At 45.2% G+C, this 15,613-nt stretch overlaps 1 protein-coding gene across 5 annotated transcripts in view; it reads right to left on the minus strand.

Annotated features, from left to right (window-relative positions):
- Positions 1–15,613, minus strand: part of PAMR1 (peptidase domain containing associated with muscle regeneration 1) — a 150,483-nt gene that overhangs the window by 41,429 nt on the left and 93,441 nt on the right. For 4 of the 5 annotated variants that reach the window (XM_032357942.1, XM_032357944.1, XM_032357940.1 and 1 more), the window contains 2 exons: positions 11,624–11,800; positions 6,275–6,403 (listed from right to left, as the gene is read on the minus strand). In XM_032357942.1, the coding sequence (XP_032213833.1) occupies positions 6,275–6,403; positions 11,624–11,753 (259 nt within the window). In that variant the 5' untranslated portion in view covers positions 11,754–11,800. The remainder of the gene's footprint in view (positions 1–6,274; positions 6,404–11,623; positions 11,801–15,613) is intronic. The other variant, XM_032357941.1, reaches the window with a different exon arrangement.

A 15,613-nucleotide genomic window follows, 5' to 3' on the forward strand; every position in this document is an offset into this window, starting at 1 on the left:
TGGCCCCGCCTCCTTCCTGGCTGATCCCGCCCTTCACCTGCCCTGCCCTCAGCTTCACAGCTGGCCCCACGGTGTGAAGCATCCAGGGTCACCTGCTTACACAAGGAGACCCTGTGTACTCCTTTGGAGTTTAGATTTTTCTAGACCTCGTGTTCACAGATACTTGCTGGTTTAAAGAAGACTGAATTTTCTTTGGTTTACCAAGTGATTTCTTGCTGTTTGAGCAGCAAGGAAGGTCTTTTTCCTGTTCTCCCACGCCTTAGCCAGAAACTGAGCAATGACTGAGAACTTTGACAACATAAAATCCTCTATAAAGGCTAAGACATGAATTCCCTGCAGTCAGAGTGTCAGCTATATGTTTCCTTATATATATATATATATATATATATATATATATATAAAAAATATATAACAAATATTATATATAGTATGTAGATATACATAATATACATAATTTTCATATAATTTTATATTAAATGTAAAGTGTTATTTACCATATAATCCTTGTTCTGGGAAGATTACCTCCCCATGGCAAACATATATTGTCTTGTCCCTAGGGAATTCTACTTTGTTATTTTTCCTCTCTGGCCCTGCGCTGGTTTTCTTCTCCGACAAGAAAAAGAAAAAGAAGAGCTCACTTCATGGCTCTGGGTTAGTAGTAATAAGAACAGCAGCCACCATTTAGTGAGCATTTACTATGAACCAGGCTCCATATTAAGGGATTTACAGACAGTACTTCATTGAAACCTCACAAACGTCCACAGAGGACCACCATTATTATCCCATTTTGTAAATGAGGAAACCGAGATTTACAAAGATTGAGTAACTTTGCTCACCATTACAGAGGGAGTAAGGGAGTCAAATCCAGATCCTACTGGTTCCAAACCCCATGGTTAACCACGACATAGTACAGTTCCCAATTTGGATCCAAATGGGCCTTGTTCCTTTCCTGGAAGTGTGAGGATACATAAGTCCAGGACAAGATAAACCAGTTTTCAGTGACTCCTCCCCAATGATTCTATGGTTCCGTAGGAAGGCAGCTCCATATATCAGTAATACACAGCTTTGTGGGCTTTTCACTCACTCGCTCTCTTTAAAATTTGCTCTTGATCATTCCCCATTATGGCTCAAGGACTAGCCTACACAAATCATCTCCCTCTCTGATATTCTAGCCCCACATCTTTAGGCATGCCTCATGGCCAGTCCCCCTGCTCTATCCAAACTATGGCTAAGAACATAAAATGTATTAAGGGTCTATAATCTTTCCTCATAAATATTCTGTCATCTGGGTTAACAGGCTAACCTTCCATCCCTTAAATTCTCCATATCCTGAAAGTCTGGGTCACTGCAGTGTGAGCTAGAAGTGTGTTATCCTGGGTAGCTCTTAGGCCCTCTCGTTGCTCGTCTCACTCAGAGGCTGAAACACTCGGCCCGAGGCCCACACTGACTAAGCTCCACTCTGAAGCGGTGGTCAATGGACTGGTTCCCCTTAAGACGTTAATTTTCCATTTATGAAGCTTTGGGAGGAAGCCTTGATTTTGACTTTATATATCAGTGCCTCTCATAACCAGCGTCCAGATCCCACTTCCTAAATACCATTCCGCATAAAAGGAACCAGGATTCAGAGTGAAATGGCGGGTTCTATGACCCAGACATAAACCATCAACGTGAACTTGAAACATCTGTGGGGAGAGGCGAGCAGAGGGAAAGCAAGCAATTGCCTAAAGAACAACGCTGTGGAGCTGGCTTGAAGGATCTTCACTGGCCAATTCTGGGACCATTCGAGCATCAAAAAGAAAAATGATGATCACATTACAAAATGTGGGGGAAAATGTAAATTCATGAGTTCATAACGCCATAAAAGAGAGAGAAAGTCAGAAGTGAGAAAGTGATTATTGGTGGATCCAGGTGAAGGGTATATGAGTGTGCTACTTTTTCAACTCTTTGTAAATATAAAATTTGTCAAAATAAAAAGTTGGGGGAAGGAATAAAGAATCAGCTCCTTTCTGTAGCCAGAATATTCTGAGTTTACTAAACCAATCTTTTCTGGGCAAGAGGACATGAGTAAAGTCCTCTCCTGGGCTCAGGGACCTCGGGCCCTTCTCCTCTTCTCTTTGTTAATAGGACCTGTCAACAGTTATAAGTGACCCTCTCACATAAATGGGTTCTAAGACTGTCATAAGTTAGGCTAATGCTAATTATCACAAAGATTGTCAAGGACAGCAAGCAGATAAAGGTGCTCTAACACTGGCTCAGTACCACATGTTCTATGATTAAATATAAAATAGTCTGATCCTGGGGTGCCTGGGTGGCTCAGTGGGTTAAAGCCTCTGCCTTCAGCTCAGGTCATGATCTCGGGGTCTTGGGATCGAGCCCCACATGGGGCTCCCTGCTCAGCAGGGAGCCTGCTTCCCCCTCTCTCTCTGCCTGCCTCTCTGCCTACTTGTGATCTCTCTCTGTCAAATAAATAAATAAAATCTTTAAAAAAGAAATAGTCTGATCCTTTCTGGTGTTTGCCTGTCACTTCTTCCCAGGGTCTATATGGCACTTCAGAAAAAATGCCAGGGCTCTACAGAGGCTGCTCAGCAGGAAGCCGTCCTTCAGGATTAAAGAGCCTGAAAGGATTACTTGGGTGCCATCTACTGGGTAAACGCTTGCACTGCGCCAGCCAGCAACAAGCCTCCCCCGGTTCAGCTCCCTCCTAGTAGAAGCCGGCAGTACATGCCCAGCCCCAGGCAGGCATTCAGCAATTGGTTGAAATGAATTACTTCCTCCTTTGAATTCCCATCACATTTATTTAATGCCAATATGAGGTGCTGGTGATAAGAACCTAATATCTTCGAACGGTCAAGCCCTGTTTCCATAAAGGACTATGAACTCGGTGAGGGCTCACGGTCCTCTCTGGTGGCCAGCCCGTAAGAAATGCATCATAAATGCTTATGGCTGGGATCAAATAAACCCAGTGTGTGCAAAGAGGCTTTCAGAACAAGCATAATGAAATTTAACAAGCGTACTGGAACCGTTGCAGAATGAGACAGGAATCTGACCATTATCCCGTTTGTCTCATAGCACATTCCAGTTCTTATTTATTTTTATTTATTTTTTATTTTTTGGTCTCTCCTCTCTAAATCACAAGCTTCAGAACAGCAGGAACCATGTCCGCCTTGCCCTTCACTGTACACCCAGCACCTAGGAGCATCCGTTCAGGCAACGTGTTTTGAATGGATGGATAGAAAAAGGAGTCATGCTCTCTCTCCTCTTTCCTAGTTGCCTGAGCCAGTTTTGCTAGCCTCAAGAAAGCACTGAATTTACATAGGGACACCATCACTATCCAATCAGTCAGACTCCATATGCAGCCAACTTTTACACGGAGGCCAAACCCAAGACTCAACCAATGGGTGTTATTGGGACAGGCTCCTACTATCTTCCGTCTTGTTACTGCTTGCTTTAGCAGTCTTCTATAGGCAAATCTCCTTCCCCTTCTCTGCCCTGTCCCCTAAACAAACTCATTTATTTATACAGAGCAACTAGAGTACCGTTTAGGGAATATTTGTACCCCTCTTCCTTGGGATGGTGTCTACTTCCCTACCTGACGGATCTGGGGCTTGGCCATGTGACTTCTTTCTGGAAAGTTCATGGGTATGATGCAAGTAGAGGCCCTGAATGTACCTGTGTGTTTGGCTCGGTCCCTAGAGTTTTGGCAACCCACCCTGAGAAGAACATGTCCCAAGTAGCTGCTGCTCTTTTGGGCTGAGCCCAGAAGCTGGAGTGTAACCCAGGCCCACCCAGCGGAAATCGGCTGGACCCCAGCCAAGCCATGGACCCGTGAAAAAAGAAAATAAACGTTTGTCCTTTTGAGATGGGTTTGTTACACGGAAGAAAAAATGACTAATATAAATGAACACATTATCACCACTACTCCCAAAAGCTTCCACTTGGAAATTCTGTTCTATGACCTCAACACCCCTCCTGCCTCCGTGTTCGACTCCTTTATTACCACTGTGCCTGCTTTTCCAACCCACTGACACCACTCATCCTATCTCTTCTCCAGGCTCTTTCTGGTTTCATGTCTGTCCCAATCGGGACAACCACGGTTCAGCCAACTCCCGGAGGCACTACGTGACTGGTTTTGTTCACCTCTGCTCCCGTGCTGCTAGAAAGCCTTGTCGGGACGGCATTACCTCTGCGGAAATCCAGCCTCCACGGGGGTCCTCAGTCTTGCTTGGACAAGCTTTAATTTATCATGAGCCGATGCCTCTCCTGAGTCGTCCTGTGGCTGTCCTAAACCTGCGATACTCTCAAGCTGCAGCCATATATCCGCTTCACCCTCAGCGAAGATTTTGCTTCCCACTTTTCGATGAAAACAGAGCTGTGAGAGGGCCCCCGCCAGTGGAGGCCGGATGCTATTGTGGTTAAGAACAAGGGGTCTCGAATCACACAGACTTCGGCATCTTCCTGAGCAAAGGCATAGCTCCACCATCAGCCCCTTCTGAATCCTCTCCTGTCCCTGACTCCCTGGGATTAGCTCTTTTCTTGTCTATGTTCTCAGAGCCCTCGGCCATACCCTAGTCCACAGTTTTCCTTGGCTTCCCAGTGTACTTAGAATAACATCTCAGCTCTTTACCGACTCGCCTTTCCTCTAAGGTCATGGGTGAGCTGAAGTGGGCAGATGGCTCCTCCCATCACATACCCCCCCGCCATTTACTCACACAAGAAAAGAGCGACTTCTCACTTCCAAAGGGGAGAAAACCCCGAAGTTCTCCGATACCGCAAAAGTCAGTGTGAAATCTAAAACCACGCATTGTATCTCTAATTATGTCTTTCTTAAACTTCCATTGAAAGTAGTTTTATTTCTGGACCACCCACCAGCTTGGCAATTAAGGAGCATACAGAACAATAATGACATATTTACTGCATTTGTTGAGGCTTTATGATGTGCCAGACAAAGCATTAAGCACTTCCCATGAATTATGTCACCAAATTCTTGAAACAACCCTAGGAGGTAGCATTACACCCACTGTCAAGAAAAGGAAACGAAGCTGAGCAAGGTTAAATGACTTGGCCAAGGCCACAACGCTAGTGACTGGCAAAATCAGTAAACCAGGTCTGCATCGTTCCAGACTCTAGATCGTTATGTTAGGCCACCTTCTGAGAACAGCTGCCAAAGGAAGACCAGGGTTACATGCGGAAGCTAACCTATGTATAAGATCACCTACCAACTATTAAATTAAGTTTCCCAGAACCCACTGAAAATGATATGGAAGTTTTAGGCCTGCCACCCAGACCAGCACTTCCGAAAATTATCTGTACTCTGGATAATGTGGCTCCCCGGTTCATCCGAAAATAACCTCTATGCCCCTTCTCCTCCAGGTAGAGCTCAGGTCCTTGGTTGCCGACCACACAGCTCAACCTTCGCCTGAGACACTCGATGCTCATGGCATTTTGCTGCAGGTTGGATCAGGCAAAGAATACCAGTAGCATTCCCTCCTCCATCTCCACCAACTGGGAATATCATGCATAAGAGGAAAATTGCTCAGGCTGTCAGCTCACCCCGGCTGCTTTGATTCAAATAGGGAGCATGTAACATAGGCTTTAACAAAACAACAGTTTGTACGTTGTTGCTCCAGCCCTAGACTCTCAAAGGGATAGTCACCTGCCCAGCACTGCGGAGGGGAGTTTGAAACTGAGAGGTTAGATTTCCACTCCATTTTCAAAGGATTATTGAAACTCAGCGGGGAACCCTAATAAAGATTAAGTAATTCTTAGAGATGAAGTCGAACCCAGAAAGAATCCCTTTCCTGGGATAAGTGGCACGCTGACAATTTGATGTGGGTTCCGGGAATTGAACTCAGGAGTCCAGAAATTCACCAAGAGAAAAGCATATTGAAAACACACCACAGGACTTAGCATATTTGAAGCCTTATTCACTGCTTGCTGACCACTGCTAACACAGAGCTGCTTCTGGAATGGACACGAGGCCTGCTGTGTGCCGAATGTCTTGGCTGCATTTAGGAGAAAGGAGAAGATTTAAGAGCAGACATAAACCTCCTGCCGCCAATTCCGAACAGATGTCCGCAATCCACACCCAGCAGATGGAAACACATCTTTGTTTTTTATAGTCTTACCTAGAAAGCCCTCTGGCCACAGCTTTGCAGAACTCAGATTGCAACCAGCTAAACCTCAGTCTGTTGCAAGCTGAGCCTTGAAAGCAGCCTGCACCAGGGCGGGGTGGCAATGGGGGTGTAGGGGGGGGGCTGCCTCAGGGTCTACTCACGCATGCAGTCTCCTCCGTACCAGCCCGCACGGCACTCGGCACAGTAGATCCCCTTCACGTAGAAGTCGTCCAGCGTGCCGCCCCATGAGCCGTTCCGGCAGGTCTTGCAGTTTTCAAAGATGGTGCAACCTGGAACATGTGCGAGCACAGGGGGTCGGATTACGCACTGGCAGGTTCTGATGGGCGGCGTGCGAGAGCAGCTGGACTTTCTCAGGGCCTCGCCTGGAAAGGCGCCAGAGCCCTTGGGGGGGAAAAAACGCTCATTCCTAGGAAAATGCCAGAGTCACCAGAATTTGCAGCGAGAAGTCTAGGAGGGTGGTCCTAACCGTGTTCCAAGTCGGTGGTGGACACGCCACATGCTTCTCGTGGACTATTGAGAAAATTCAGGCAAGCAAATAGAATGAAATTAAGAACACCTAAAGGGCCATCGCCTGGGAACAACTTCTAGTAACCCACTCTCTCTGTGTATATAGAAAAGCAATTAAAAAAAAGAAAAAACTAGGGTTACACTATATACCATACATTCTGTTTTCATTGCTCATTTTTTCAGGTCTTAATAGAGAGTCTCTCCCTGTTCCATTAAATATTCTTCTATGTCCTATCCTTCTATAACCAAAGTATGCTGCTGGAAACAACCCTGACATCTAATAATGGGCTCTCCCTGGAAGGTGTCGAGCTGCCCCCAAGCAGGTCACACCAGACAGGGTTGAGAGGTTCCCCAGTAAGGGTCATTTTTACAACATGGTCTCTTAGAGCGGGGGAGAGGCGACTGTGATGACAGAGATAATCCAATCCCACTTATCAAAATGGAGAGCTATGTTCAGGCTCTGCCATGGTCCAGCTGTGTTTCCTTGAGCAAACTGCTTAAGTCTCTGTGCCCCAATGTCATCCTCTGTAAAACAAGGGTTAAAAATTGTAGCTGCCTCTTAAGGTTGATTTAAAAATTAAATTAAAACATATAAAGGGCGTGGCACATAGTACATACACCCCAGATATGAACTGTGATCTTTGTCCTGCACTCCCGTACCTCCACTCGTTTTATCCCCACCGTTGCATACGTCGTGCGTAATCTTAACTGCCTGTTATCTGTTTTCCTATGACAGTCCGAAGTCAGGAACTGCATCTCGTTCAATAGCATATCCCCAGCATTTAACATAGTATCTGCAACATAGCCAGTGTTCAGTAAATACAGTTTGAGTGAATGAATAAGACAGACATGTGGCTGGATGGATGAGCTGCGAATCCGGGCTCCTCAGCTGTTCGAGGTAACCGGCGTTTCCCTGAGCTGAGCGCACATGTCTTTGATTTGGTCTGAAATGAGGTTTTCCTTGACCCGTAGTGCAGACCTGCAGCATATGTCTGTGTGGTTTCTGGAGGACAGAGGCTCATGGTCCTCGCCTTGCACACCACCCAACGTGGCTTCCCCGTCCCAGTGCTTCTTCCCCACCAAAGAGCTGCTAATATGATTCACCCAGTTCCAGTAGCTCATGTGGCCCACAGCTGGGTCCCAGTGGAGTCACTACTCTTCCCAAGGCCATCTTCCCCCATGTGTCCCTTGCCCCTCTTGGGTTCCCTATCCGCTGCACCATTGAGGAGGCAAACAGACTCAGAGTCTGCCCCCACTGGCCCTGCCAACCTTCACTCTGAGCACGGTAACTTCAAGGCTTTTAGAGATCCCAAGCCAGAAAAACCAGCCCGGTGATGAAGGTGAGCAAGGCTATCACAAAAAGACACTCGGGAGCTCATAGCTTTGCCACAAAAGCCAGAGGCTCGAGCTCAGAGCTACACAGCCTGGAACCATATGAACATATACAGCAGACTTGGTCCAGAGAGGGCCCCAGGTCTGCTGGAGACCATTGGACATCACTATAGACATCCCTGTGACTGTGAGCATGGTTGCTGATCTGCCTGTAACCACCACCACCAGAAAAGAGACAGTTGTCTACCATGATGAGAGAAACAACAGAAATGCCACAATCCCATTTCTCACCCTTGAGGTTGGCAAAAATTCATGATTTGTGTTGCAAGGCTTTAGGAAAACAGCACCCTCACGTGTGGCTGCTGTGAATGCCAAGTGCAAGGCGGACAAGGCAAAGGTTGACAACACGACATACGTCCCTCTCTCTGACTCAGCAGTCTCCCTCCCAGGGGCCTACCCCAAAGAACACTGCAAAAATACTAAATGATGTATGCATGAGACTACTCACTGTAGTGTTATTTATAATAGCAAAAGCTTGGAAACAACCCAAATACTCATAAACTACACCAACCTACACAATGCAGTTATAGGCAATTGTAAAAATAAAAGAAAAAAAAATGGCTTTATACTGTCAGTGAGTGATAGCCAGCAGATACTGTCAAGAGAAAAAAGCAAGGTAGTTAGCAGCATTTCTCGTAGGCTATCTTTTGTGCAAGAAGGGGAAAGATATATATATATATATATATATACACGAACATATATTTGCTTATGTTGTCAAATATAGAGAACAGATGGAAATAATAAACCTTTCTATGTATCAAGTAGGTGGTATAACACCACAGACAAAAGGACAACATCAGTTGGCTTCAAAACATAGAATTTTGACTATACATATTGAGTGGGATATATTCTAAGGTCAATAAAAGCCAAAACCATCAGTGGTCTTATTAGTATTAATGGTTCTACTGCAAACAAAATCAGTGCCATTGCTATTTTGTGCAGTTATATTATGCTATAAAACCAAGCAACAAGTGATCAGGTCAATATTATTAGGAAACAGGCTGTCCACATGACAGAAAAGATATACAAAGTCAACAAAGTTAATTAAACAACCTTGGAATATTACATTTGAACTCAAGTATCAGCATTGACTCATTTTTTTCTTTTTTAAAAAATGCCATTTCTTAGCCCCACCCACTTGAAATAAGTAAATAATAGTCCTAGTGAAACAGTGACAGTCCAGTAACAAGGAACACGTTAGGAGCCCAGAGTGTGGCCTCAGACCAGAATTCCTTGGAGAAATGGCCAATTCCAGATCTGGGGTAGAAGACATGAGAAGATTCTGAAACATCTTGTCACGTAGGAAATCAGGGAAGTTTTCAAACTCTGGGGTGGTCTTATCTGAAGAACTCAGGACGCAAGAGGCTCCCCAGGGTCCTGACATGGAGGGGATGCACGCATGAAAATGAATCATGATTGCAGTGGATTAAACCACATCAGTAAAAGTACCTGAGTTCATAATCACACACACATAGACTTTCTGATTGCCAATAGGGACTGCTAGGATATCAACTCACTGTTTTGAAAATCAGAAAAAGAAAAGAAGCTTCTAGGTAGCCTTCCCTTTCAGGGTAACTAGCTCTCCTCTACTTAGATCCAAAGATGGTTCCCAGCACTACTCAAGGGCGTGACGTCAGGCGCTTCCGGAATGACATAACAGGAAGCTGTCATGTGCGGTTGAGGCAGGTGGTGACTGCTGTCTGTACAATACAGTAAGAAGGACAAACACCACCTCTGGAGCTCTCTCTCCAGTGAGAGAGTGAGCCCACTCTCACCTTAAAGGTGACTTCTAGACTCCTGAAAATATTGAAAATTATTCAAAGACTTCCACACACCTGCCAAGACAAGGACTCCTAGTCGGGAGATCCTGGTTGAGCTCTCAAAACGACCTTAGAAAATTTGGAGGGATTCCTCCACTATGTCCCTACAAAGCACACTCACCGTCGGGGAACTCGGGCAGTGGATTTCTTTTCTAAATCAAAATGTACAAAGGCTATACTGAGGTCACTCCCAATTTTCAAATTCAGCATTGCTCTCGTCTAAGAAGGAAGATGGTTTAAAAGTATTATTAGTTTACTTGAGTCCCATTTGCTTTCTACTTCTATAGCTTCCCACAGAAGAAAGATCCTGGCAGTTATGTGCGTCACGCTGTGTGTTTGCAAAAGAAGGGGAAAGGGAGAAATGAGAGAAATTCCCACAAATACACCTTTGACAGCCTTTCAGTCTTCAGCCTAAGGAAAGTATGTTGGAAACTCTCTCTGTCCTCCTTTTGATCTGCCTAAAAGGTAAATGTAAGACTCCCCTGAGAAAAGTCAGATATGCCAAGCAGCAGATAGGAAAGCACCTAGAAATTGTTCCATGACTTGCTAATCATGCTGGAAACACCTTCAGTCTGAGGCTCAGTGTCCACACGGGCCTCCAGGCAGACAGGTGGAAAGAACAGTTGCTGTCCCCTGGTTGGTGGAGATATGGTGGCTTGGAAGAAGGCAAGAGAACGCAGGCTGTGACCTGGGAAGGTCCCGTCTCACCTTCAGATGCTCTCCTATTACTGGGACCACCTCCTAAATGTCCAGCTCAGAGCCTGAGCCTCATGCTTGACTTCTGCTCTTCCCTTCCCCAAGCAGCCAATCTCAAATTGTCAATTCCACTCTTTCCGTATCTCTGAAATCCTTCCACCGCTCTCCATGCACAGGGCTTCTACATTCATTAAGGTCCCTGTTATTCCTCCCCTGCTCCTGCCCTGGCCTTCCTCCAATCCTTTCTCTATACTGCAGCCACAGAGAAAATCAGCTTTCATGTCTTCACTCAAAGATCTCTGATGTAGCTAAAATAGCTTCAGGATATAACCTGAAGTCATAGTGCAACATGCAAAACTTTCAGGGTCTAGCCCTGTTCTCTTCCTGAGATTGTTCTCTTATAATGTTTTCTCTTTGTCTATCACTCTCCATATTTTTCATCACACACACACATACACACACACTCATACATATACCTTCAGCCAGACCAAGGAACTTGCAATTCCCAAAACCCCAAGCTTTCTCTCACCACAGGGCCTTAGCACATGCTCTCCTCTATGGCTTGATCTCTCTATCAGGTCCCCTCCACCCTCTTCAGTTTGTTGTTTCCATCCTCAGCACACATATCACCGCCTCCAGGAAGTCTCCGACACCCCCAATATTCCCATAGTACCTTGTGCTTCTCTTTCACAGCGCTCACCACACTGTACCACAGCTGCCTGCTTACTTCTCCATCTCCCCCACCAGGCTGCAAGCTCCGGGAATGCAGGGAATGTGTCTTCTTTTTTTTTTTAATCATTGTATTCCCATTATCTGATATGGTCCACAGGAGCTGCTGAGTCTTTTGTCAAATGAATGAATGAGTGGATGAATTCACAGATTTATTATGTTAACAGTAAAAAGGGTCCTAATTCTTCTACTCCCTTTGCCTGAACAGTCAGGATTATGCCACTTTTAGTATCATGGCATCACAGCCTCTGATATCTGCCTGCCCAAAGTTAAGTGATCGGCCTCTTCCCATTCACGACCCTCAGAAAACACAAAGGCAGCCTGAGGCCTCCACTCCACACTCACCTGGGTGAATGAGGCAGGAGTCACATTCATTCTCCTCATTCCGGCAGCAAGGGATGGTGTAACCCACTACTTCCTTCTTTCCGGGGCAGACACACTCGATCTGATCGTATTCACAACACTCCCGACACATGATATTCCACTCGGCTCCAGGGCAGGCTTCATTAATGACTGTGTACTCTGAAATGGGAAGCAGCAGTTGAGGACAGGGATTCTGGTAGGAAGGGGTTAGACCAGTAAGTACTCTGCAGCCACAAATTGGCATACAAATGCATCGCCCTGCCCGAATGATAGAGAAGACCCTGTGAATTCTTCCTAGGCTGGTGTCCCCAAACTAGGGTGGCCTACCCTGAAGGGTGTCCAAAACCATCCCCTGGGGCATAGGTGAAATTCTGTTTAAAATAGTATTCATTTTTATTTTTTAAGTTAAAAAGAAAAAAACAAGGAAAAGAGCTCATGTTTTATCTATATATAATCTAAGTGGATATGCACAAAAATAATTTATAAACAAGCATACATTTCTTGATGTCTATGCTCATTTCTATTTTTGCTAGGGTATATCAGGCTACTGCTTACAGCTGCATAGGTCGTGCACTGCACAATTCCAGGAGGAACCATTCAGCTGAACGATTGTCCAGCACAGCCCAGGTGCTGGGACCATCAAACAAGTTTGGAGAACCTTCACTAGACTAGGTCATTCAAGTTCAAGACTAACTGCCAAATAGAGACCATGTCATTTCCTCCAAACTTGGCTCCTCAATTTCACAGCATGCCATTTTTATCGTATCTTCAAAGCTAAAACCAACAGAAAAGACAAAAAGTATCTTAATTAGTATGTTTGGGAGAATTTCAGTGCTTTACCAGGGTGAAGTCATTGGCAGAACTTCATTCAGTCCCCAAATACAACTGAGTGTTCTTTCCCATGAGAAAAAAAAAAAAAAGTATTCCTTTCTGGGTAGGACTTCTGTCTTTCTTTCTTTTTTAAAACATACCTTAAGTAAATGAAAAAGGAAAACCATCTGGTAAAATCTATAAGGGGAATCAGTCGGCGGCTGCCCAGGGGAACCCAGTCCAAGAAACAGACTGAGCTTTGATTTGCTATTCTTTCTTCCCTACTCTCCATGTCTCAAAGTTTTGCACAAAGACGACGATTGAAGAAGAAATAGGTCAGATATTTGAGGGAGAAAGTGAATCTGGCTCCTCTGTGAAGGCTTCCCTTAAAACCCTGGGCAGGGATCCCCCAACATGATTTGCAGGCCCACATAAACACACGCTAGCATCTGCGGTGACTTCTAACCTCTCGAATTTCTCAGTTTAGTCTTCTATTTTCCTCCCCTAAATTTGGAAGTCTGACACTGAGTTGATCATCCTTAATCTGCCAGGTAGAAGCATCTAAAGAAACCCTCACCATCTCCTGTCAGCCTCAGGTCATAAGAACATTCTAGCTTCATAGAAAGGAACGACTTGTGGGGCACCTGAGTGGCTCAGTGGGTTAAAAGCCTCTGCCTTTAGCTCCATTGGTGATCCCAGGGTCCTGGGGTCGAGCCCCGCATCAGGCTCTCTGCTCGGCAGGGAGCCTGCTTCCCCCACCTTCTCTCTAACTGCCTCTCTGCCTACTTGTGATCTGTCTGTCAAATAAATAAATAAAATCTTGAAAAAAGAAAGAAATGAACCATTTGCATAATAAGGGACAGTACCTTAAATGGAAAAAATTTAGCTATATTAAAAATGCTCTCATTTCTTTTCCCACAGACTTCGGCAGACCAGCAAAGATCCTCACACTGGCATTTGGGAATGACTGGGAGTGATTACTGTGATCGTGTCACTAACAAAGTTTTGTTTCCCCCACTACTCTGTGGGCCTATCTAGGACAGACACCAGGATAGACTTAGCTGAGCTTCCCAGGTTTCTGATGTTGGCCCAGTGACGCAAATGGCTTCTGAAATGTACATGAGAACTAACTGGTTAAAAGTGAAAAAGAGCAGGAGAAAACACAAGAGTACATCTCCATCGTATTTGGCCATCAACCCTTAGAAATGACACTTAAACATGAACAACAAAAGAAAAACAGATAAGCTGGACTGTATCACATTTTAAAAATGTTGTGCAGCAAAGGACATTGTCCAGGAAGTAAAAAGACAGCCTAGAAAATGGGAGCAAAGTTTTGCAAATTAAGTATTTGATATGGGTTTAATATCAAAAATACATAGAGAACTCCTACAACTCAACCACAAAAAGACAACCCAAGTGTTTTAAGGAGGCAAGTAGCACGAACAGGTATTTCTCCAAAGAAGCTTAACAAATGGCCAATAACTCATAAGAAGATGGTTGACGTCACAAGTCACTGGGGAAATGCAGATCAAAACCATGAAAAGGTACCACCTCACAGAAGTTAGATGTCTATAAGAAAGGAAAGTAACAAGAGCTGGCCAAGATGTGGAGCAACTGGAACCCTCGTGTATTGCTGGTGAATCAGAGCTGGGCCCCCTCCATCCTTAGAGAAGGACCTGGAACAGCTGGTCCAGGTTGCCTGCCTTCGGTCCAAACCCCTCCTTTCCAGTCCCCCAGGTTGCCCAGCCCTGTGTGTTCTCCCCTCCCAAAACATGTGTGACTCATGTCTTACCCCCTCCCTCTGTCCACCTTAGGGCAAGCACTACATCCTTCTAGGTATTCTAAGAATTTAGAAACGCTAATAACTCCCAGGAGGACAATGGCAGGATAAAAATAATTTGCAACTTTTATAAGACTTCATACTTAAACATGCAAGGCCAAGTAAGGTCTGCTCTACTCCAACAGAGAGTGGAGCCCATTTCCCCCTAAGCAGCAGGCTTGTTCACTTCTGGCCTAGCTGTGGAATATTCTGGGCCTCCTTTTGACCCAGGAATTAATTCCCTAAAATGCCTTCATTGGCATTTCTTTTAACTTCAGTGAGCAAGCTCCCCTCTGCCCTCCCAAGCCCATTATATTAATTTCATAGGTAAGGTCTGGGGCATTGTCATCTTATGCAAAGAGAATGATCGCGGGAAGCCTGCTCTGTCTAGCAGTTTGGTCAACTGACTCCTTTCCAAGGATTCTGTGTGTGGCATACGGAATAATAGTCCTCCCAGAGATGCCCACATCTTAGCGCCCTGAACTATGAAAATATTGCTTAACAGGGCAAAAGGGATTTGCAGACACAACCAGTTTAAGGATCTTGAGATAGGAAGAGGAGGCTGGATCGTCTAGGTGGGCCCAATATCATCGCAAGGATCCCTTGCAAGAGGGAGGCAGGATGGCCAGAATCAGAAAGGGAGATGTGACAGCAGAAGCAGAGACTGGACTGATGTGCTCTGAAGACGGAGTGAGGGACCATGAGCCAAAGAAAGCCGGCAGTTTCTAGAAGCTAGACAAGAAACAGATTCCCCCCTGGAGCCTCAGGAAGGAATGCAGGCTCACTGGCACCTTTGTTTTTTTTTAGCCTCAAAAGCCTCATTTAAAACTTCTGACTTCCAACACGGTAGGAAATAAAGGTGTGCTGTTTTAAGTTACTAATAAGTCTGTGATAATTTGTTACAGCATCCACTGGGAACTTGTGTCTTCTCAAACAAACAAACAAAAAATCTGACCCACAGCAAGTCATTTAACCCCTGAGTTTCCCCACTGAGCACAGTCCCAAGAATACAGGTGAACTGATGAATCCATTCTTTCATCATACAAGTACTTCCCAAGAGTCCACATGGGCCAGTAGAGGCTGGGTGCTGGGATCCGATGGAGAGAAAATCAGACACCATCTCCAGACTCGTGGAAGTCACGGTTTCACAGAGGAGGCAGCTTTGGGCAAACAGACGCTGCAAACACACCATCACCAACCGTGATTAGGAAAATGTAGGATGGACGTTAGCACCAAATCTAGAGGACTCACAGGGTCGGGGGGAGGGGTTAAATCAGATCACGGGTAGATATCTGTGGAATAGCCAGAAGAGACAATGGTTGGTTTATTTGTTTGTTTGTTTA

The sequence above is a fragment of the Mustela erminea genome, chromosome 9, assembly GCF_009829155.1.
Source record: "Mustela erminea isolate mMusErm1 chromosome 9, mMusErm1.Pri, whole genome shotgun sequence".
NCBI classification, from domain to species: Eukaryota; Metazoa; Chordata; class Mammalia; order Carnivora; family Mustelidae; genus Mustela; species Mustela erminea.